Consider the following 23,796-nt stretch of genomic DNA (forward strand, 5'->3'; position numbering starts at 1 on the left):
TTGTGTTAATCTTTATCGTAGTAACTGTATACTGTAAAGTGTACCTAAATACTACTGTAACAAACTGAAACCACACCCTGAGTTCTCATTTTCTGCCTACCGGCATCGGCAGTGGCGCATCCCTTTTGGTAGTTCACAGTACTAAATCTGGCACCCACGCCTATAAACCTTATTTACACGAATTTATGTTTATAAATGCAATGATGAAAAACTCAAAGCAGATAATATGTTACTACCGCGGGCGTTGTGAAGATTCAAATACGGCCCAAGTGGGCCGTCTGTTGTTTAGTCTGCATCGAGCGCAGTCACGAACGTGCTGCGTCTTGTCTTACCTAAATAAATTGAAATTGACGTCGTGCATGTATCGAAAATTTATTTATTTATTGTTAATGATCTAGCAGCATTTATCTGATAATGACCATATCACACAGTGTTGTAATTCACACACTCGTTATTAATTTCTTTTGCAGGACTTATTTGTCATCAACCATTTGTCAAGTCTATTTTTAAAGCTGTTAACAGTTGGTGCAGATACAACATCATCGGAAAATTCCAAGTCTGCACAACTCTATTGCTTAGGAAGTTGTGAGCTACAAGCGAGTTCGCTGGTTTTAGTTTAGTTTAGATTAACTATATTTGCGTTTAGAAAATTTTCCCGCCTGTCATGACTTTTACTGACACTGGCTATTCCTGGGAGGCCATTTTTTAAAAAAGAAGAAGAAGAAGATTAAATGTCACAACAATCCACAAAAATTGCGGGATCCGATATTATTTTGGAATTTTAGCATCGTATTTATTTGTAAAACTTTAATAAAACTCAGTCAAAAGTTTTATGGATTGAATCATTGGCTTAATGCTCTTATCAGTTAGAGCCATAGAATTAGAACGTATATATATTTTGATATCGTTGGTTAGAGCATTTAGAAGTCAACCATTTTCAAAATTATGGAAGGTTTTTGTAGGGCCTGCTTGGTAAAGTTTGATGATTCCTCCTTACTCCAATATAGTGAGAAAAATCGAAGATTATTTGTTTACTCAACGGGATTACAGGTAAAAATATTTATATTTAATATTTAATTATTTCATAAATGCCTATTTTTTGTATTTCAAGGTACTTAGACGCTTAGTTTTAGTGTATAATTGTATGTATGTTAGTCTATAAGGTATTTATAATATGGGCCAAGATGCCTGAATTAAATAAATAAATAAATAAAAATATAAAATATTAAAAGCATAAGTAATTACTTACATAAAACACTACAGTTCTCTATAACAGACTGTCATGCTACATGCCCCAAGACAATTCTTCTAAATTCAATATAAATAAGGTATTTTAATAGAATTTAGTTTATCTAACTATGATAACTTTGATGACTTGATTGACGTGATCTCTATGTATAAAAAAGAAAACCTGATCAAAAGTTACTTAACCGATTCAGTGCGGATGACACGGGAGCCGTGTCATACATGTTTTTAACGTGTATTCTTAATTGGTTCCTACCCAAGGTGAGCACTAATTCTAATAGTTTCTTGTTGAAGCCAGGAATTAGTGCCTTGGATATATTTTCTTAAGCATCACGCTTTTTGTAATTTAACCTTAACTTCCTCGAAAAATTTGGTTTATATCGTTATTTAAGTTTTAAATTACACAGATTTTTGTTTGCAAGTGTTAAAAAAATCATGTTTGCTTGTTAGTCACTTCCTTAATGCTAATGGTGAAATGGTGCTATGGAAAGAGCTATGTTGAGAGTATCTCTGGTAGACAAAATTCCTTCGCCAGAGAACTAAAGTCACCGACATCGCTCATAGAATTAGCACGCTGAAGTGGAAGTGGGCTGGACGTCATGTCTGCAGACGGGAAGATGGTAGATGGAACAGACTAGTGTTAGAGTGGAGACCATGCTTAGGCAAACGTAGTGTAGGACGTCCCGCAGCACGGTGGACCGACGATTTGAAGAAAGTGGCTGGCAGCGGATCGATGAGGGCTGCCCAAGATCGGGATGGTTGGCGCTCATTGGGGGAGGCCTACGTTCAGCAGTGGACAGCAATAGGCTGATGGTTAATGGTGAAAACCTGTCATTGGCTTTTTGTTTTTCTATTCTTTAGCTATTTAAATACATTTAAAGCTCTTGATTTTCTAATCTACACTACTATTATAAAGAGGAAAGATTTGATTTTTTGTTTGTTTGTTTGTTTGTTTGTTTGTTTGAGTCGAATAGGCTCCGAAACTACTGGACCGATTTGAAAAATTCTTTTACCATTGGAATCCTGCATTATTTCTGCTGAACATAGGCTAATTTTTATTTTGGAAAAATATAAGGTTCCGTAAGATATTTGGGATTTTCGGACGCAAGGTTTAAAAAATCAACCAGAAAAGTTACTTATTTTGCGTACGCTGCCTAAACTATAAAAGATAGAGGCATAAAATGTTCTAAGTAATTATAGATCTTTTAAATATCTACAAAAAAGTCCGCGACACACTATACCTATCTATGTTGAGTGAGGCACAATAACCATTTTTTTATTAAAAAATCTAGAATTTTTTTTGGACTATATTTAAATGCGTTTATTTAAATCATGCTATTGACCCTTATCAAAATAAATTATTTCATCACTAAGTACAGTTAATGTAGATAATATTTGGTCTTTGAATGATTAAAATTGGACGTTTGGTTTTAATGTTATGGCGAAATTAAAATATTACGATTTCTGCTGCACGTTGCGAATTGGGCGTCAAGGCGCGATGCGCGGGTGTGCGTGCGGTAGGGGAGAGATTTAATTATCAGTGCCACAGACTCGCCCGGAGAGTCCACGTAAATATTACCTCGATCGTGGGAATCGCAGACACAATAGATTTTCAATAGTTATGCGACAGCCGGGTGCTGCTTTATTGATTTGATATAGACTATCGTGCTTCATTATTATAATCCTAATTTCAAAAAAGCTTTAAAAGTTATGACTACGAAAGTAATATTTTTAGAACTTTTTAAAATAAGTTTTGAATGACTATTATTTTTGATTGCTATTATAATTAATTAATTTCTTTAACTATAAATCTCCAATAGCGGCAGCCGGCTGCCAGCATAACAATTGAAGATCTATTGTGTCTGCGATACCCACGATGCCGATGCACGATGGAAGTATTAATGCATATTTTTTAATCCACACTATGTCTGCTGAATATAGGCTATATTTAATGAGAGAAAAAAGGGAACCGTATTAAGTGTTATTAATTGTGTGAAAAATCTACCAAAATATTCCTTCTTGCTTATCCATACTAATATTATAAATGCGAAAGTATCTCTGTCTGTCTGTCTGTCTGTCTGTCTGTCTTGCTTTGACGCCAAAACTACTGAACCGATTGCAATGAAAATGAATTCGCATTGTGCGTGGCCAGCGCTCATCCCGGGGGTCCTGGGTTCGAGTCCCGCAGGCGGAACAAAAAGTTTTCAATGTTCCTGGTTCTTGGATGTGTATTAAAATAAAATTTCAAAAATCTTAAACATATTTTATGTATAATATTATAAAAAATCCAGAAATATATCGATGCAATGAACATTTTAGTTCTAATACGATTCAGCAGATGGCGTTTTAATTTTTACTTTATTGTAACATAGAACTAATCATACTTATTAGTTAGTATGTTTTTGTTTATCTATACTATAATATTATAAATGCGAAAGTATCTCTGTCTGTCTGTCTGTCTCGCTTTCACGCCAAAACTACTGAACCGATTGTAATGAAATTTTGTACACAGATAGTCTAAAGCCTGAGAAAGGACATAGGCTACTTTTTAACTGGAAAAAGGGGTTGTAAGGGGGTGAAAATTCGTAAATTTGGTCAAATTAAGTTAGTTCCAAAAACTCAAAATAGATGGCGCCAAGAGTCCCCTAGATCGCGCTATCGCTTGCTCATGCGTATTTCTATAAGAGGTGGTACCATTTGAAATGCGTTTTTCGATTCTTTCGATTGTTATAAGTACACGTTATTAACTAATAACTCACCTACCAACTTAGATATCAAATTCAAAAACAACAGCGCCAAAACTACTGAACCGATTGTAATGAAATTTTGTACACAGATAGTCTAAAGCCTGAGAAAGGACATAGGCTACTTCTTACTGGAAAAAGGGGTTGTAAGGGGGTGTTTATGCGTAAATTTGTTCAAATTAAGTTAGTTCCAAAAACTGGAACAGATGGCGCCAAGAGTCGCCTAGATCGCGCTATCGCTTGCTCATATGTATTTCTATAAGAGGTGGTACCATGTTGAGTTAATATTTGCGATTCTTTCGATTGTTGTACATGTTATTAAATAACTCACCTACCAACATAGATATCAGAAACAGTCTACCAATAATAAATAGTTTATGGGCATTGGGCAAAGCTAAGGTTGTGTAATGCATTATGCAGCTAAGTTGTGTAACGCTAAATAAGCTTTAAAATTTGGTATAAAAAAGTTTAATTAAGTAAAAAAAAATCATATTATGTGCACACTACACGGCTGTTTTGGGTATTTTGATTTAAGGGGTACCAGGGTTTTAAAAAGCTTTTGACACCAATTTTGTTGACACCGCGCGCTATAAACTGAAGTCCACGCGGACGAAGTCGCGGGCAATATTAAATAAATAAAAAGTATTTCGCACGTCATATTATACGTGCATACATGTTTGAACGGCAAACGCGTAATTATTTCCGGTGAAGTACATCGTACAAGTGTTTAACAGCTCAATTTTTGTTCGCCCATTGAACACGGCGTATTTACAATGGCCGTGAAGGTGCGATAATTTTTTAAAATCTTAGATGGACTTCACAAAGAATACTTTGGACACTTATGGTTTTCAAGAAACCTTTATATAGAAATTTTGACTATAACAGCATTCGAGTGCCCACAATAATACCAAGTACTCGTACACTCACTCTGGGAAGAAACCACTGTAGAACTAATTCACATATAATTGGCACATAAATTTGACTTATAGGTACACCACTATAAGGTCAAGTAACAAGGTCAAATGGTACTAAGTGCATTTCGTTCTATACATTACTATTATTGGCGTATGACCGTATAGCGGATTTATAATTATTTCTTGTAGTCAGGGCTCGATCTAGCTATTTAGCTGCTTCGGGCAAAGATAATTTTCGCCGCTCCCTACATACAGAAAACCGTAATATAAGTCATGGACAAGTTTTGTTGGGGCATAATGACAAAACTATCCAACTTGAAGTAGGTTGGAAGGTAAAATTCTCGAACTTAGTGGTGGATGGCTAATAGCTAGGTTTGGAAGATAGGAAGTCAATTTTGCCGCTCCGAATTTTCGCCGCACTGGGCGAATGCCCGGCTCGCCCCCCCCTTAGATCGGGCCCTGCTTGTAGTCTATATTACAAGTGTAACTTACTGGAGCAAGTTTTATCAAGTATATTTACACCTTTGAAACACTTGTATAGGCCATCTTAGCCTGTACTGCGCCTATAATCTCGTTCTATACACGACGTATAAGTCAACTTATAAGAACGTCTACTATAACAAACCCAAACGAACTCCGTGTAACCTGTTGTAGGCTACGGGAGGAGGAATAATAAAATTCTGGATGTACGAGTAAAGTCACGGTATATTAACGGAAGACCACAAATATGTACACTTCAGAAAAAACTAAAATAGACTGCCACAAAAATCCGCCGACAATTCTCTTTTATATCATACCACGAAAAAACAGTTGAATTTCGAGGCGTCGCTTCGCCATAGACAAAACATAACTTAGTTTCTTTTTTACATTTCTTAAAGGTGCAGTACGGTGGAGGTCGCGTCGCCAACATTCCCCACCCCAGTGCTGGAACAGCTGCACTCCTAGCCCATAGGTACACGTGCGACGCGGGCCGCAGAGCGTCTTAGAATTCCAGCCCTAGTGCGAATGTCCACCACTCTGACGCGCTCATCCTTCCCTGGCATGACCGCCTCTACTGTTCCCCGCAACCAACAGTTTCGCGGAGAATTCGGGTCCGCGATAAAAACAAAATCCCCTACTTTCAGAGGTATCTCTTCCTGGGTCCACTTGCTCCTAGGGATCAGCTGCGGCAGCATCTCCTTTACCCAGCGAGACCAAAACATATCTGCAAGGCGTTGCGCTATACGCCATTGCTTACGTAAAAATAAATCGGAGTTGTCGAACTCCCCTAACACCGGTAAATTTGACGACGAACCTAAAAGAAAATGATTAGGCGTGAGGGCCTCCTCCGACCCTGGCTCCACGCTCACATGCGTTAACGGACGACCGTTCACTATCTGTTCGACCTCAGCCATCAGTGTGAGTAGAACTTCCTCACGGGGGGTGCGCTCATTTAATACGACTTTAAGTGAACTTTTGACAGTTCGAATGAGGCGCTCCCATGCCCCACCCCAATGCGGACTGGAGGGAGGTATAAAGGTCCAGGTTGTGCCGTAATTAATCGCGGTAGACTGTAATGTGTTGGGAAGTAGACCTAAGTAACCGTAGCCACGATGAGAAACGCAGCGGATCGGGCACAGCAGGTAGATTGTTTTCGACTATGTGGACTGTATTTACAAACTCTAGATCTACCTTATTGACCCTCGGTACCAAGAAATCTGCTGGCCATAACGACTCATCGCTATACAAAAAATTCGGGCCACGGAACCACTCGCTATCGACGTTAAAAACGGAAAAATCACACGAATCTCTTGTGGCCAGATCTGCGACATTTAATTTGGTGGGTACATACCTCCACTCGTTAATACTAGTTAGTTCATCTATCTCCCCTAGACGATGTGCAATAAAAGCTTATAACAGCGCGCGTCGTTCCGAATCCAATGTAGAACCGTACTAGAATCACACCATAAATATCTATTTACAGGTTTCATAGTGTGCTCCTTTCCTATAGTGTCGGCGAGCCGAGCCGCGAGAAGCGCAGCTTGTAGTTCCAAGCGTGGCACCGACGTAAGTTTTAAGGGAGCCACTCGACACTTACTGGCAATAAACGCAACGCGAATATTATTATTAGACATCCAGCGCCAGTAAGCGACAGCACACATAGCCTTAGTAGACGCGTCGCAAAATAAATGCAATTCTAAATTATTGTAACCGCCCGAAACATAAGAACACGCGTCAGCTGTTCGTGTCCTTGACCCGGGCGACAGCGGTCGACACACAGGAGCGCGCGCGGGCGCACGCGGGGAAGCGAGGGGCGCGCGGGGAGACGGAGGGCACTCGCTATTCGGTGCATCGAGTACATTGCCGCTAGGACTATTTACACTTTGAAAGTAACGCGGCAAACTAATTACATTTATTATTTTATTCTCGACTTTAATTACACTATTCACAGCGCGCGGAAACGACTTTGGAATCTTACTACTATTGCTACTATTTACATTTAAAGTAAGTTCGCTAGCCGAGCGGACAACAGGTTCATCGTAGATGAGCAGCGCCGAGTGGGACACATCAGGTAAGCTGGACACAAACCCATGAATACACCAACCTAGTGGGGTCAGTGTCGCGTAAGGTTCGTTAGGTTTGCCTCTAATAATTTTGAGCGGCAAAATCAAATCATAGTTATCCTGACCTATTAATATTTCCGGTTTACACATTCCGGTAGCAAAATTATTATGAACTTGACTTAAATGTTTATATTTACAGAAATCTACAGACGTTAAGTTTTGCACCGGTAACTTTAACTCTTCTATGCTGCGCGCGGTAAATTCGAACTTTTGTACGTCTGCGTTCGAGATATGCCGGCTCTTGATATAGGCGAACGCGTTGGCCAACGCGTCTGCAGACGCGTTGGCAGTGCGCTTGCAACGGCGTTTGTGAGTAATCCACACATAGGAAGGTCGTTCAGTATGCTTTGGATCGCGCCAATGTGCGGACGGATTCAAAATGGATGTTTAGTCGCTAACAGCTGCAGCTGTTTATTTATTCACAGCTTATAATTACTTTGTAAATGTGGACAAGAAAAAGTTTTTAAAGAGTATTCTGGAAATAAATAAATAAAAGGCGAGAAAACGTAACAAACAAAGAAATAAACTCACTTTTACATAATATTTTATAATATTAAAATAATATAAGTAATTATTTTATTACCTACTTATTATTTATTAAATTATTACATACAAAAATTATTACATATTATAATAATTATCATAATTATAACTCCGGGCAAACTGATCGCGCGGCCTATGTGTGGATGGAGCGCGAAGCTTGCGACAAATGTCCTTTGATCTTTTGCCGACATTTCCGACCCGCGCGGCAAGCTCGCAGATGCGTCGGCCAACGTCTAAATACCTACGGCCAACGCGCGAACGCCCGTTCTACACATTGGGCCAACGCGTTCGCCTATATCAAGAGCCGGCAATACACGACCGTACCACCGTACTGTTACATTCTAGCGCGGTGTTATTCCACGCGCCACATACACGTAATGTTTGTTTATCTCCACATAAACCTAACCTATTTGTCAATTCACTACTTATTAATGATACACTAGAGCCATCGTCTAACATGGCTATACAACTTATTGCACCATTAGGGCCGTGAATATTTACACGGACGACTTTTAACAGACATTGCGATGTACTGCAGGTATTTACATTGGACACATTTTGTTCCTGCGACGTACTGCTTGTATTTACACTATGTACACTTTGTTCAGATCTACAGGTGTTTATATTTTCGACATCTTGTACCTGAGACCCTACATTAGACAACTGTGCAGTACTTACATTATGCTGCGGTGAAGTGAAGTGCAACAACCTGTGGTGCGACTGGTTGCAGCCGTCGACGTCACACGCTGCTGCTGGGCAGGTCTCCCGGTTGTGGCGGCCGTTCAGACACTTGTAGCACAAACCTTGACGTTTCACAAATTCCCACCTGTATTTGCGCAGCGACTTACAAAACTTTTACACTCCGTTAAACTATGTACACCTATATTACAATATTTACACTTAGACCTACTATTATTACCTACTTTGCTGTGTACAAACATCACGTTTTTCACACTTACGGTTCTTAAAATAGTTATTTGACACACAGAGGGACACTGAGGTTTTGGACACCTTGAGGGCCTCTTCACTGAGGAAATTAGAGAGAATTTCGAGTCGACACACGGAACTATTTACACTTATTATGGGATAACTGTAGTCACTCCACTTGGACAATAGAATGGGGGGCAATTTAGACAACACTAGGGACGTTATGTTCACTCCGCGTAGGTACTCCTCCTGGGACAGACACCTGACTGCAGCCACATAGTTCTTCACCTTGATGGAGAAGCTGACGATGTCTCGGTGGTACTCCGGGCCCACAGGGTGCAGCTTCCGTATCTCGTTGAGTATCCTAGGCAGGACGACATCCGGCTGGCCGAACTGCAGCTCCAGCGTTGACATGACGGCCTCGGGGTCGGCGGCGCTGATGAGGAGGGCGGTGACGGACTCTCGGGCCGCTCCTCTGAGACACTTTCGCAGGCGCCACATGTTCTCCTTGGCGGTAAACTGGCAGACCTCCGTCGACTCCTCGTACGCCTGTTTGAAAGCGAGCCACTCCATCGGGTCGCCGAAGTATGCAGGTAGCTCCTTCGGGGTACACAATCGGCTGACCATTCCCGCGTTCACGGCATTAGTAGTAGCGGCCACAGTTACTTCCTTTAGCGCTTCTGCTAACTTACTGAAGCCCGATTGTGTATTCGCATCGATTGGCGACAAACGCGCGACTTCGATCGGCTCGGCGCGGGCGGCGGCGGCGGCCGGCCCGCTCCGCGCATGCGCGGTGGACAAGTTGGCGTCGTCGACGCTTCGATGAAAATAATTATTTTTACTATTTACACAATTATTTACAATATCGACATTTTGTTCGCCGTTTTCTAGCCATTCTTCGACTTTGTTTGATAGCGACGAGCATTCTGAGCTTGCACTTCTGTGTGAATATTGCTCTTCAAGTGCGGCAATTTTCGCCGCCATTTTTGGTTCTACAACTTCTTGTTGGAACTTGACTAATTTTTCTGCGGCTTTCCGTTCGGCTTCCAGTTGGGCCTTCGCTAGGGCTTCTGAAGCCTCAGCTGCCTCCAGCTCGATGAGCTTCTTTTGGGCCTCGAACTCGAGATTTCTGGACATTCTGGACGACTTGCTATGAGTCTTCCGTTCGGACTTTATGGATCCACGGCAGACAGGCTCCGACCTGTGACTGTTGCCGCGGTCCCCGGTAGTTCGTACATCCCCATAAGGTTCCTCCCGTGCCGACTGACTCTGCAACATCCTCTGCCTCGCGCCATGAGTTAGTACCATATCGTGTGGCGCAGGATTGGACATCGCGTGCTGGTTACCGACGAAGAAAATAGACGATGCGGCTCGAAGACCAGCCTTTGTAGGCTACGGGAGGAGGAATAATAAAATTCTGGATGTACGAGTAAAGTCACGGTATATTAACGGAAGACCACAAATATGTACACTTCAGAAAAAACTAAAATAGACTGCCACAAAAATCCGCCGACAATTCTCTTTTATATCATACCACGAAAAAACAGTTGAATTTCGAGGCGTCGCTTCGCCATAGACAAAACATAACTTAGTTTCTTTTTTACATTTCTTAAAGGTGCAGTACGGTGGAGGTCGCGTCGCCAACACCTGTTATAAGCTTGGTAGTAAAACTTGGAACTACCAAGAGAGAGTTACTAGTGCTGCAAGCCTATAAACTGTGCACTTTAGGAGAACTTTGTTATTTGGGTGATACAGTAATCAATGTCTGAAATCCATTTATAAAGTCTTGAATTTAGCATTATTTTCGCTATTGTCACACAGAAACTAAAAAAATACAGGTAAAAATGATTAAAACGCAGCATTTTCATCTTATCAGTAGACACTTTTGACATAACAATATCTTTATTGAAATAACCAGAGGACCTTTTCGCTTAACCGCCATAGCTTAACTTTTGAGAGAAAGCAAAAATTGCTGATGTGCCATAGTAAACAATACGAGCTAGTGGAATAATCGCTTAAGTGTTATTCATGCTCCAAATAAGTACTTAATGGAAAAATAACTTAAGCAACATAGGTGTAAAAAAGACCGTTTTGAGCGTCGTTCAGTGAAAAGATTTATAAAATAAGCCAATTTTCATTTTGCTAACTGACCACAAAATTACTCTGATTGCTTTGAAACCCCGATCATTCGACGCAGAAAAATCTGCTGATTCCAAATATATAATAACTCTATGTGGACAAAATGGCGCTTCAGCGACTTTTCCTTTCCAGTGTTTATATATTATTATAAAACATTAGGTCGCGTCACCATCAAACACGGCGGGCATCGTCACCGTGCCACGATACGACGCCGCCACCGTGACACGTGTTCCGACTTCCGGTGCCACGAACAGTGCGCCCACCCGTGGCCCATTGATTGAAATCTGACAATATTTCCACTACGTGACTTTGATAGGTATTTTACATGCCTCGTTTAAGTTTGGAACGCCATTTTTCGGAAGTTTCACCCTGAATAGGGGCGCGCAGTGCACCGTTCGCGTCACCGAGACACTGTGCGGCGTCGCACCGTCTCATGGTGGCGGCGTCGTGTCATGGCACGATGACGACGCCGCGCCAAGTTTGATGGAATTGCACTGTAACCCCACGTATTTGACAGATGTCGCCATAGTAAAAAAAATCTCTATTCTAGTAGATCTTTCGAATGACACCTGTTTCTGCTCTGTTGGTTGGTGGGGACGTTTCTTCTCATAGTCCTTTATCTACGAACGTATAATTTACATCGGAAACCCAGATCTATTTAATATACTCATTTTTCTAACTTTGAAACCTACAAAAGGTTTGCAACATCTGAATAAAAAATTCGCTTACCTGCCATTTTCAGGATAAAACTACTCTAAATCAACTCAAAACAACGTAGCCTTCCGTTAACATGAATGGTTTGGGTTCAATTAAATAAATCACGTTAATAAACACGTAAAAACCAAGAAAAACAATAAACTTTTTTGAACGTGGTGGATGACACGGTAGCCGTGTCATCTACTTCTATGGCGTATGACACGGCTCACGTGTCACGAGAAAATTGTATGCCGCCACGACTGAAAGTCTTCAAAGAGGTGCGCCGCATTGAATCGGTTAATCAATTAAAGGGCGACCTCTGTGGCTCAGTGGTGAGCGCGTCGGTAGCTCAAGCCGGAGGTCGCGGGTTCGAATCCCGCCGAAGGAACAAAGAGTTTTCAAAGTTCCCGGGTCTGGATGTGTATTAAATATGTGTATGATATAATAAAAATCTTAAATAAATAAAATAAAATAAATAAAAATTGTTTTATTTCTGAATAAATTTGAATCAAATATTTTCAGAATGTTGAACTACATGTTGCCTACCACCGGTTCGGTGATATATATGTATAGTATAAAAGTATTAAATATATTTCCGTTGTCTGGTACCTGTAACACAAGTCCTTTAGGTACTTAGCACGGGGCCAGACTGACATGGTGTGAAGCGTCCATAGATATTATTATTAATTTGTATTCTATTTACATGGGAAATGAATGTAGAAAAAAAAACTAGGAAGTTATAACTTTTTATTTACTTATATAATATTATTCAAATATTTTACAGGTTAAAAGAAACGACAATATTACCTTTCAAATCTGCAAAGAATGTTACAGCTGCATGAAAATAGCATGTACTTTTAAGAAGAACAGCCGAAATTCTGATAAAAAGTTGAAAAGCTATTTTGCTATTAAAGAAGATGGAGACTCCGTTGACTTGTGCACTTATTTGAAAAATAATGATGACTCATTGAAGTTTAGGTAGGTATTCTTGCCATTGCCAAAAAAATGTTTTTAACTTTCTTTAAAAAAAAACCTTCATAAGTGATATAAGAAAATAATCTCTTGCAATGGATATCTTATTGTTTTCCACTTAGTTCTTAGTTACTACACTGGTTAATACCTTGATCGTGGTAATCGCAGACTCTACACAATAGATTTTTAATTGCTTAAATGCGGCACCCGGGTGCCACTTGGGCGTTCATGGGTTAATTGTTTGACAATTCACTTAATATTTTGAATATTTCCACTCCAACTTATTAGTACACACTATTTTATACATTTTAACTACCATTTTAAGGATAAAGACATTTTTTTTATAAATTTATTTATTTAAAGAAAAATAATACTTACAACCAATTGGTGAGAAACATAATTTTAATATTTCTTAACACCTTCATCGTGGGTATCGCAAACACAATAGATTTTAAATTGTTATGCGGCAGCTGGCTGCTGCCTGGGGTTTGATGGGTTTGGGTGGAATTTAATGGCAAATGTTGTTCAATTTCAGGCTTCCACTGATGATAGGCAGCAGCACACCAGCTAACGCAAGGAAGGATGATGATAATGGTAAATTAATTTACATTTATAAAGGTGTTAAATTCATATTAATGTCACGTGAAAAACATACATCTGGCCCCATTAATAAATTTCCAATGTTCCAAAAGTACCAGATGCCTACGCCGTAGAGGCGATTACTACTTAAAATTAAATATAATTGTTAATTATTAATCATGCTTGTAAAACTGTTGTAGAAAATAAAGTCTATTTTATTTTATTTTTATTTATTTTATGTTCATAATACAAAAAGAAGTTGTGTATAATAATTAAACAGAAATCTTTATACTGTCTATCTTCTTATATATAAAAATGGATTTTCTAATGTGTTAGTCGCGCTAAAACTCTAAAACGGCTGAACGGATTGGGCTGATTTTAGTCTTAAAATATTCGTAGAAGTCCAGGGAAGGTTTTAAAGTGACACGTAGTTCACCGGGACAGCTAGTAGACTATTTATTCGTGCTTTTTATCTATTGATCTTTTAAACTCGTTCCAGAATCAACATGTACAAGTATACAGAACTTTATGACGGATATTTTGCCACCTGAGGAAATACCAGATAATGAGGCAAAAATAATCTTAGAGGTTATTGAGGAAGAAGCTGACATATTAGATGATTCCTTGGACTCGTGCTGGTTGCAGGATGATGCGTCAATAAACACAGATTCTATACCATTCAATTTTAGGTAATTTGTATAATTTTATAGGTTTTTTTATAAAATATACATTTTTTGTCATTTTTGACACATTGACTCGTACAGACTTTTATAGATCTCGGTGGTTTTTGTTTATTTAACCTTATACATACAATAAAATAACATCTATCTCTGATAATAACAAAATAGACTGTGCTACGAGTACAATATTAAACTTAAGAGGCCGGGTGCAGAAATTCTCATACAAACGTAATAAGTACCAAAATCATTTTCTCATATGAAAATATTTAACATGTTTGAGTTATTTTTCAATTTAAATATTTTTTAGTGTTTAAATAATTTTAAGCTGAAAAATAACTCAAACATGTTAAATATTTTCGTATGAAAAAATGATTTTGGTATTACGTATGTATGAGAATTTCGATGGCACCCGACCTCTTAAGCTTGACTTTAGCACCCGAAACTCACAAACATTTTTAACCTTTGCAATAATTTTACTCACTGTCAATCCATACTAATATTATAATGTGAGAGTGTGTTTATCTGTCTGTTACCACTTCATGCCCAAACCGCTGAACCAATGTTGCTGAATTTTTTTATGGAGGATTTTTAGTCCCGAGAAAGGACATAGGATACTTTTTATCCTAGAAAAAAATACGGTTCCCGCGCGATAAACGCATGGCGCTGGGGGCGTTATTTAGCTGTATATTATACTAGCTATTTGACCGAGCTTAGCTCGGTATTCGATAAAACACGGATAAAATGACATTTTCTAAAAATGATTCCTAGCTAGATCGATTTATCGCCCCCGAAACCCCCATATATACTAAATTTCATGATTTAAATTTCATGAAAATCGTTGGAGCCGATTCCGAGATTCCAATTATATACAGGATGCAATTCAACCTTCCTGTCAAATTTTTATATATTGATCCTTGTCAAAAATAAAAATACACGTATTTTTTCTTTTATAATCACTCAGTACTAAAATGTTGAGAAATAGCTTTCGAAAATTATCCCAAAAACACTACAATTAATGGTCACGAAGCGTCGCCCGCGCGTGACGTTCCCCCGCGCGCGCGCCTCCCCCGCGTCACCCCCGCTCATTACCCCGCGCCGCGAGTGACTGTTCTGCAACGATTTTAAATGGGATAAAATATGTAATTAAAAAAAAAATACAATAATAAAATGATACCTAAGCCCTGGAAAAAATTTGGCAGGAAGGTTTAATTGCACCCTGTATATAAATTATACATATAATATACAAGAATTGCTCGTTTAAAGATATAAGACTCACATACAATAACAAGTACTGTTTTAGTTTCAGCCCATTTGCGACACCTCGCTTGGCGAATTCAGACCACTGTTACACACCGAGAAAAGATGCCGATCAGAAGAATCAAAATAAATACACCAACTTTAAAAGCGTAGAAAAGTTTCTGGATAGCCACTACGGAGTCAAAGACATTTCATTGCAAAAGCTACTTGAGTCAAGTTTAAGCCCACTCAAAGATCTGAGTCTTGATAAGTCTAAAGAGAATTTTGAAGATAATGAACCTATGGGAGATACTGATGAATTTAAAGAAGATAAAAAAGAAGCTAGCGATAGGGACTCTATTGACAAGAATTTAGAGAGTGCACTGAGAAAAGACACTGAAAGTTATCCATTGGACCTAATCCTTACTCCAACAGGTAATTTGCCTAGGGTTAGTACAATCTATTTGTGTTTCGTTTCCGGTGAATAATTAATTATTAGTGCAAATAACAAAGTTAATTCGCCCATCGATCACCAAGCAGCACCCGGTTGTCGCATAACAATTGAAAATCTATTGTATCTGCGATTCCGACAATCGAGGTGTATAATACTGAGGGTCAACTCTATTTTGTTTCTGTAAGACGTAACAACGTCTTGTTTTATTAAACTAAACAGGTTGTTTGGGTGAACACCGTTATCCTTAAAACCATTGCCGATCCGGGCAATTTGTATGGGTATGAAGACGGCATTTTTTTTTGAGTTCCCAGCATTGTTCTCATAGAAAAAGTTGTTTATTTTGATGGGCTCATTTGATGGTGTTAAGGATAACGTTGTTCAGCCTGACAACCTGTAGAATAAGTTAATTAACACTTATTGTTATTGTTAACAGCCACTTAGTGGCATACTTTTGATGGTTGGCATTGATTAAAATTTCAGTCAGAGGTGATATTTCTCCACCATCGACCCCACTCATATCAAATATATTGTTCGGAGACAAGCTAGAAGATGACGCAGCCGAAAATAACCAACACAAACTGAGTCACGATATATTAGATGAGTTTCTTAACAATAATGTTAAAGAAGATATGATAGATATCAAAGATTTTTTTGTCGATCATAATACACAGGAGTTCACTGTTAAAGATAATGTAAAAAATATAAAACAATTGCAAGTTAATATACCAATAAACGAAGAAAGAATTGTAAGAAACACGGTGAAATCAGGAAAGAAATGTATCAAAATAAGCAAAAACATAGAACCAAATAAAGAAAACAAGAAATGTGATATACAAAACTTTAATATCACAAACTTCTACTGCAAAATGTGTAAGAAACAGTTTGAGCATTTGAAAGGATTGAAAATACACAGTAAAAAATATCACGGCACTAAAATTTTTACTGCACCGAAGAAGATAAAACGCAAAGAATATGTATGTGATTACTGCGGAAAATACTTTGTATCTCCGCGATGTATTGTTAAACATTTACAAAAACACACTGTAAGTATTTTGATATTATTTAATGTTAAGTATGTTATAAGCAATTTATATTACATCAAATATCCTAGATCTAATATCTATCAGAACCACTAATTTGGCCGACTTTATCTAAACCAGGGAACTAACTAACTTTATCTCGTTCCCAAACTTATTTTGTCTACTGCCCACTTTGAAAACAAATTATATTTTAGCGCCCCCATTGTTTCACCTAATTTCTTTTCCTTATTTAACTAATGTGAGGGAATAGATGCATTTTCTTTAACCCGTCGATCATAGAAAAACGAGACACAATAGAATTTCTATTGTGTCTCGGTCACTGGTGACCGTATGGGGCTTGATGAATTAAAATGCATCTAGATGAAATGAAATTACAATCCCCAAGCCTCTACACAACGCCTCCATTTTTTTTGGTCCCACACCAAACCCTTTAGACCTTTAGCGCCCACTAGGGGGCGTTATCGCCCACTTTGGAAAAGGCTGAATTATATAAACAGGTTAAAGAGGAAGAAACTAGCATATAAAATGTAATCTTTTTTAGATATAACTTATAAAGAAGAATATTTGTCCAATCACAATTTTATGCTTTCAGGAGCCTGAATTTTATACTTGCGAATACTGCCCTCTGAATCGATTTACAAGTAAACATTCTTTGGAAAATCACACAGCAACACATACTGGCATCAAACCACAAAAAGCTGTCCGCTCGGTATGTACTATAACGGTGCGTTTCCACCAGAGATGTGTTGCGAGGAATGTGTTTTTAATAGGGGATTATAAGATCCAATAGCATCGCCGCGCTGAGCGATATGGCAAGCTCACGTCAATGAAGCGATTCTATTGGCTCTCAAAAACACATTCCTCGCAACACATCTCTGGTGGAAGCGCCCTTATCGTTATTTTGCACTTACATTATACTAGCAATAACATTGTGATGAATAAATTATATAATTTTTAATAAATTTCCATACAAATACAAGCCTAAAAATCTGTATTTACAATAAATAATATTGTTACGAAGAAAAGGTGTATTTACTTTCATCGAATAGGCTTCTATTTTGACAGATTTAAATGAAATGCGACACACATATTGTAGGGCGCGCTGTTTGTCCACCGAGAATGAGGTTTCATTTTGCAGCACGCTACTATAGCCTGTCAAAAAAGTTAAGAAATTAACCGATTCAGTGCGGTGTAATTTTTTGCAATATTTTGCGTCTGGCTGCTAACAAATATTTCGTGAATCCTCTGAGGCGCCTAGCGCCAGGAACTTTGATGACTCCTCTCAAGCCCCACCCGCCATGAATTTAATTTATCGTCGTTTCGTCTGTTTCCAAATGTTTTTCTTTTAGTAGCGACCCAACAGCGAACGTGATTATTTACGTGTACAAACAGAAATGGAAGGTAAGTGACTTATTTTTATCAGGTGTTGTAAACCTTTTTTTATTGTAAAACGGGATATTACATGCTACTTGCTAGTCATGTATAACGCCAAAAAATGTATATCTACTTTTTATAGCATTTTATAAACAAATAAACATTGTATAAGTTGTAGTTTTTGAATGAAATGTGTTTTTTTCATACCGGTGTGAAGCAGGGGCGGGCTGCTAGTTAATTATAAGAATAAATGTGAGATTTTGCTGGTGTTGGCGTAATATATTTATAAAATAATTCGTCGGCCATACTAATCACTGTTGGCTCCTGAAGTGTAAGTTTTTATGCAATATCCTAAAACTAACTGAAACTGAAAAATATAATTTCATCATAGTTTTACAGATAAACATTTTATCTCCTCTCGGGCGTCACACGCCATACAGAAAAGATACCCATGGTGCCTCTGCGGCGACATCCGCACGGAATCGGAAAAAAGTGGCAACATCTTAGTGTCATCCCTTTCAAATCAATCTAAGAAAAAAGTGATGACACTACGATGCTGCCATTTTTTAATTTCTTCACTTTTTTGACAGACGTCAGACTATACAAAGCGGCAGCAAAGGGTCGCTAGATCAATAAAACATGTTGTCGGTGACGTCCGAGTGACGGCGGCTGTGGGCAAATGACCTTAGGCCGTTCATAGACGCATCTTGCAATCTCGACTATAAGATGCGGTTGCCGCACGGCGATCTGCAGTTTTCATACTAAATTCCTAACCGCAATACATCCGTGCACTTTGATATTATTATCAAACACCGACCGCTCGAGCAGTATTTGAGCAATCGGTGCAAATTTCAACGCTACCGCTCTTTAGTCTAATCCTGCTAATAAAGATATAAAATATGTAACTTTCCAGAAATACGTGTGTACGACGTGCGGCAAACACTTCGCTAGTTCTTCCAACTACCGGCTACACGAGCGGCGGCACGCGCGCGCCTACACGCACCACTGTGACCTGTGCGGCGCCGGCTTCGTGCGGACGTCCGACCTCACGTGTCACATGAGGTAATACAGTCTACTCTTGGCGCGTTACGACAAATGTTATACACATACCCCCTTACTAATAAACGCTGTATAAGCTTTGAATAGTTATACAGTGTTTTGTCTTCTTCAATCCAATTGAAAATGTCACTTGTGTGACAGGAACAAAACACTGTATAACTATTCAAAGCATAAACAACGTTTATTAGTAAGGGGGATAGTGTTTTGTCTTCTTCAATCCAATTAAAAATGTCACTTGTGTGACAGGAACAAAACACTGTATAACTATTCAAAGCTTATACAACATTTATTAGTAAGGGGGTTAGAGTGCACAACACTCGCGCTATGAGTCAGCAGCGAGCTCGTCCAACTACCGGCTGCACCAGAAGCCAGAGCCTCACCCGTCACATGAGGTGGCGTGTTATATACAGTTTACTCGCGGTAAAATCTGCAATCGACGCAATTACAACGTAGGTCGTGTAACGTGTCGTCGTCTCGTCGACCCTTTCATTTCCGAATGAGGAATCGCACAAGAAACTCCTTCTGTGCCCTCGCGGTTATAAAAGCTTATTAAGACTTATCTTTCGGCACATTCACCTGCCAACTGCCTTCGTGCGTTTAAAGGCGCGGATCCACCGCAGCGCACGGAGAGACTACGCACGCGCGTCAATATTCGCTTTGCAAAATAATATGTTATGTGACTGTGTCCACTGCAACCCACGGACACGCTACGTAATTACGTATGAATTGACATACGTGACTTGCTCGAATATAGTGCACACGTAGCTCAACGCTGGCTGCACTACGCATGCTGTACACGGGATACACGGATGCTAAGCGGATTTAAAGTACGTAACAATAATTGTGTACATAGTCATGAGTAGACATTGGATTATATGCACGATCAAAGTGCCGAAATATGCATGCAAGTATGCACGATAAAATGGCCGAAATATGCACAAAATATGCACAGTCAAAAGTCACTTATTATTAAAATTTATTATTTTTTTGAAGAGCTTTCCGGCGGAGCCGTTAATAAAAGCGTAATTTTTTTATAATTTCATCAAATCCAGGATTTTTCGTTTTTTATACAGCACCAATAATAATTTTCTACCAACAATTTCGAATTGCAATCTTAATATTAGCCCATGGAAGTTTAATAAATCGGTAACTATTTTATTCAAATTTTTTACTAATGTTGCCAACTACAAAGAAAAATGTTATTTCTAGAAAGCTATTGTACCTATCCGCTGTATTGAATTCTTTAAATGGCGATGAAGCCGCATATTTTAAGCGTTTTGATCGATCGTACCTCTGTTTTGTGGCCTTACTGTATGTCATGATAGCTAGTTTGGAGACTACGAGGGCATAAAACTACCGAAATATGTACTATCAACGAAAAATTGCCAAAATATGCACTATCGCCTAAAAAGTGCCATTATATGCATTTGCATATGCAAGTATGCAAATGCATATAATCCGATGTCTAGTCATGAGTAACGTGTCTGTATAGCGTGTGCTGCAGTGGAAACGTTCACCGCGTGGCCGTGTACAGCGTGCGCCGCGGTGGATCCGCGCCTTAAATTGGGTTTTCGTCATGTCGTTCAAAATTAAATGTATTTTAGACCCGACTCTATAGCGCTCGTGAACACAGTAGAGTTATCCACTAGTCAAAATCCCTCAGAAACCCTCGGTTCGTATGTGTCGTTTGTCGTTTTTAATTTTGTGTCTTAATGCTTGCGGGCAAATGTTATGGTACAATAATTTCAGTTTGTCTATTTGTTACCTCTTCACTCCCAAACCGGTCAACCGCTTTTGCTGAAATTTGGTACAGGGATACTTTGAGTCCTGAGAAAGGTCATATTATACTTTTTATCACGGAAAAATGTAAAGTTCCCGCGCCATAAACGAATTTCGCATTAATTAATACACATTAACTAGTTAATCTACAAACTAACGAGAAATTCACCTCGATAACCGAGCGTTAATATAATTTGTTATTTTCAGAAAACACACGGGAGAGAAGCCACATCATTGCACCATTTGCTTGAAGCGGTACTCGCGGTCGGATGCCTTGAACAAGCATATCAAAAGTCATACAGGTATTTTATTTTTTAAAATAAGGGGGCAAACTAGCAAACGGGTCAACTGATGGAAAGCAACTTCCGTCGCCCATGGGCACTCGCAACTTCAGAAGAGGGAATAGGGTAATAGGGTAGGGGATTGGGCCTCCGGTAAACTCACTCACTCCGCGAAACACAGCGCAAGCGCTGTTTCACGCCGGTTTTCTGTGAGCCTATGGTATTTCACTGGTCGAGCCTGCCCATTCGTGCCTAAGCATGGCTCTCCCAAGCAGACCCGGATCTAGGGAGGGTGCACTTGCCCCGGGCGGCAAAGATTGGGGGGCGGCCGGAGGCCACCTGCCAATCTTTTGCCGCTTTCTTCACCGCCGCGTGCGCCACCGGTGGCCCACCGCGCGCGCCACCGGTGGCCCACCGCGCTACCCAGTCAACGTTGTTTCGCATAATTATATCTGTTGTTAAAAGACTTGGAGGCGTCCCTTGTCTTGTGACTTCTCACCACCGCCACTTCAATTCAACAAAGTTCCGTAGAACTCATTATGCGGTAAAAAAAAAAATACCTATTTTTGCTTGGAGGGCGGCAAATTGGGATTTTGCTCCCCCTTTTTAAAAAGTAGATCCGGGCCTGCTCCCACGATACAGTAAGTAATAATAACTATGCCACTTAGGGTCAATTTATACTAGCGCAGCGAATATTAACCGAATTATATACCTTTCAGGAGAAAAGCCGTTTGAATGCGAATACTGCCATAAAAAATATGTGACGATAACTAACTATAAGGGCCATGTGAAGCAATGCATGAAAAAAGATACAAATACAAGAGGAAGTATCATACAAAATAATGAAGAAACAAATAACTATCAAGATCATATCATAAGTAGCATATTCTTAGAAGAAAATAACTTAATAAACTGAATATAGTCCAACACAATTTGGTCATTATTCTATTACCCACATTCGCATTTTATAGTGAGTTATTGTCAGCGTTGCCAGACGTCCCGATTTTTTCATCAGAATTAAATGTCCCTCGCGGGACAGGCTCAGTCCCGCTTTTCGGGGAAAGCCCGAACGTACGTGCAGCGAGCTGAGAAAGAAAGGTGCGTAATGAAGATATTTTCTATGGCTACTTAGCTATCTATTGTCACGTGAACGTTATTTTAACGTAAATAAAAAGATAAAAATTAAAAAAACTTTTAATTTTATACCTTTTTTTTACTTTGTCCCGCTTTTGACTGAAGAATCCCGCTTTTCCACTCAAAAAGTTCCAAAGTCCCGACTTGGCACAAAAAAAAAATCTAGCAATGCCGCGCCGCGCTGGTTATTGTAAAGAAAATCACATCCAAAGTTTACAATTTTATTAAATTATTATGTACAAAATCATTTTACAATATAAATATAATAACATTAGTGCCTCAGTAAACATCACAGACACCGCTAAAGGCTCGCTGTAGTCCCCATTTTAGTTCTTATACTAATTTAGGCTAAAACAAGGCCCAACTTAAACATAACTATGATAACCATCTTTCATTCAGTATACTTTTAGAAATCCAAGACATAAGGACAAAGTAATATTATTTTTGGTATTTACGAATGAGAATAATATACCAAATGAAGGGTCCACTCACCACTGCAATAATGATGAACGTCCAAAAAAATTTAATTCTTAACGAGTAATGCCATTTGGTCACTTGAATTAATATCTTTAAAATGTATTTACAAAATTAGCAATATTGCTTGTAGTCCCATGATAAATATGTTTTTTATATTTCGGCTACACGGCTAAAACGCTCAACGTCACAGGCGTTTACTTCAAAATAATCCTTAATTATTTTAAGTTTTGTTATACCATTCTAAATTAAAAAACCCAATTATCTTAAAATTAGCAACTTAGGACATTCATCATTATTGCAGTGGAGCCTTCAAATGGAATTGCATACTGTCCGAACAAAGGGGACAAACTAGGATTTACTAAGAAACTTTTTTAATTACTATTCCTCATAAAAAAAAAAACAAGCAGAGGTGTTTTAACACAAACACCTCTTCTACCCCATATTTATATTGACAGTATGCATTCGTTCAATTGTTATAAGCAAAATCGGTAAATTATGAAATAAAAAAAAAAGTGAAAAGTATAATCGCTCAGCGATTTGTTTACCGCAAATTTCTCCTGATGTCAAAAGTAAATTAATCTCATAAGAACTTAAATAATAAATGAACCCTCTCAATAATAATATTTATGTAGTGTAATGCTAAGTACTCACATACGGTTTTGCTCGATAGTTTTACTCCAAATCGAGTCGGCTCCATGGAATATCGATTTATAATAAAATTATCGAGCAATGCTGAATGTGTGGACGAAATCACAAGCCGCGGGTTTTGCTCGACGTTATTGCTCGATCGAGCAAAGCCATATCTGAGTACTTAGCATAAAACTATGTATTGTATGGTTCAATATCTGAGTCTGTTACGTGACTTTTTCAATGTGCCAGACAAGCAAAGTTTGTAGAGTTGATAGTGATACTATCATTTT

At 38.8% G+C, this 23,796-nt stretch overlaps 1 protein-coding gene across 2 annotated transcripts; it reads left to right on the plus strand.

The window, feature by feature from the left end:
- The first annotated feature begins 754 nt into the window (after positions 1-754).
- Positions 755-22,194, plus strand: LOC121734724 (zinc finger protein 37-like). 2 transcript variants are annotated; one of them, XM_042125324.1, is made up of 10 exons: positions 755-1,050; positions 12,596-12,789; positions 13,319-13,377; positions 13,862-14,051; positions 15,343-15,713; positions 16,213-16,775; positions 17,365-17,496; positions 19,060-19,208; positions 21,192-21,286; positions 21,985-22,194. In XM_042125324.1, the coding sequence occupies exons 1-10, from the start codon at positions 946-948 to the stop codon at positions 22,179-22,181; spliced, it is 2,055 nt and encodes a 684-aa protein (XP_041981258.1). In that variant the 5' UTR covers positions 755-945; the 3' UTR covers positions 22,182-22,194. The 2 variants fall into 2 exon arrangements, with proteins under 2 accessions (XP_041981258.1, XP_041981259.1); XM_042125325.1 differs by having other exon boundaries at positions 17,365-17,481.
- Positions 22,195-23,796: the final 1,602 nt, after the last annotated feature.

The sequence above is a fragment of the Aricia agestis genome, chromosome 16 (assembly GCF_905147365.1).
Source record: "Aricia agestis chromosome 16, ilAriAges1.1, whole genome shotgun sequence".
Taxonomy (NCBI): Eukaryota; Metazoa; Arthropoda; class Insecta; order Lepidoptera; family Lycaenidae; genus Aricia; species Aricia agestis.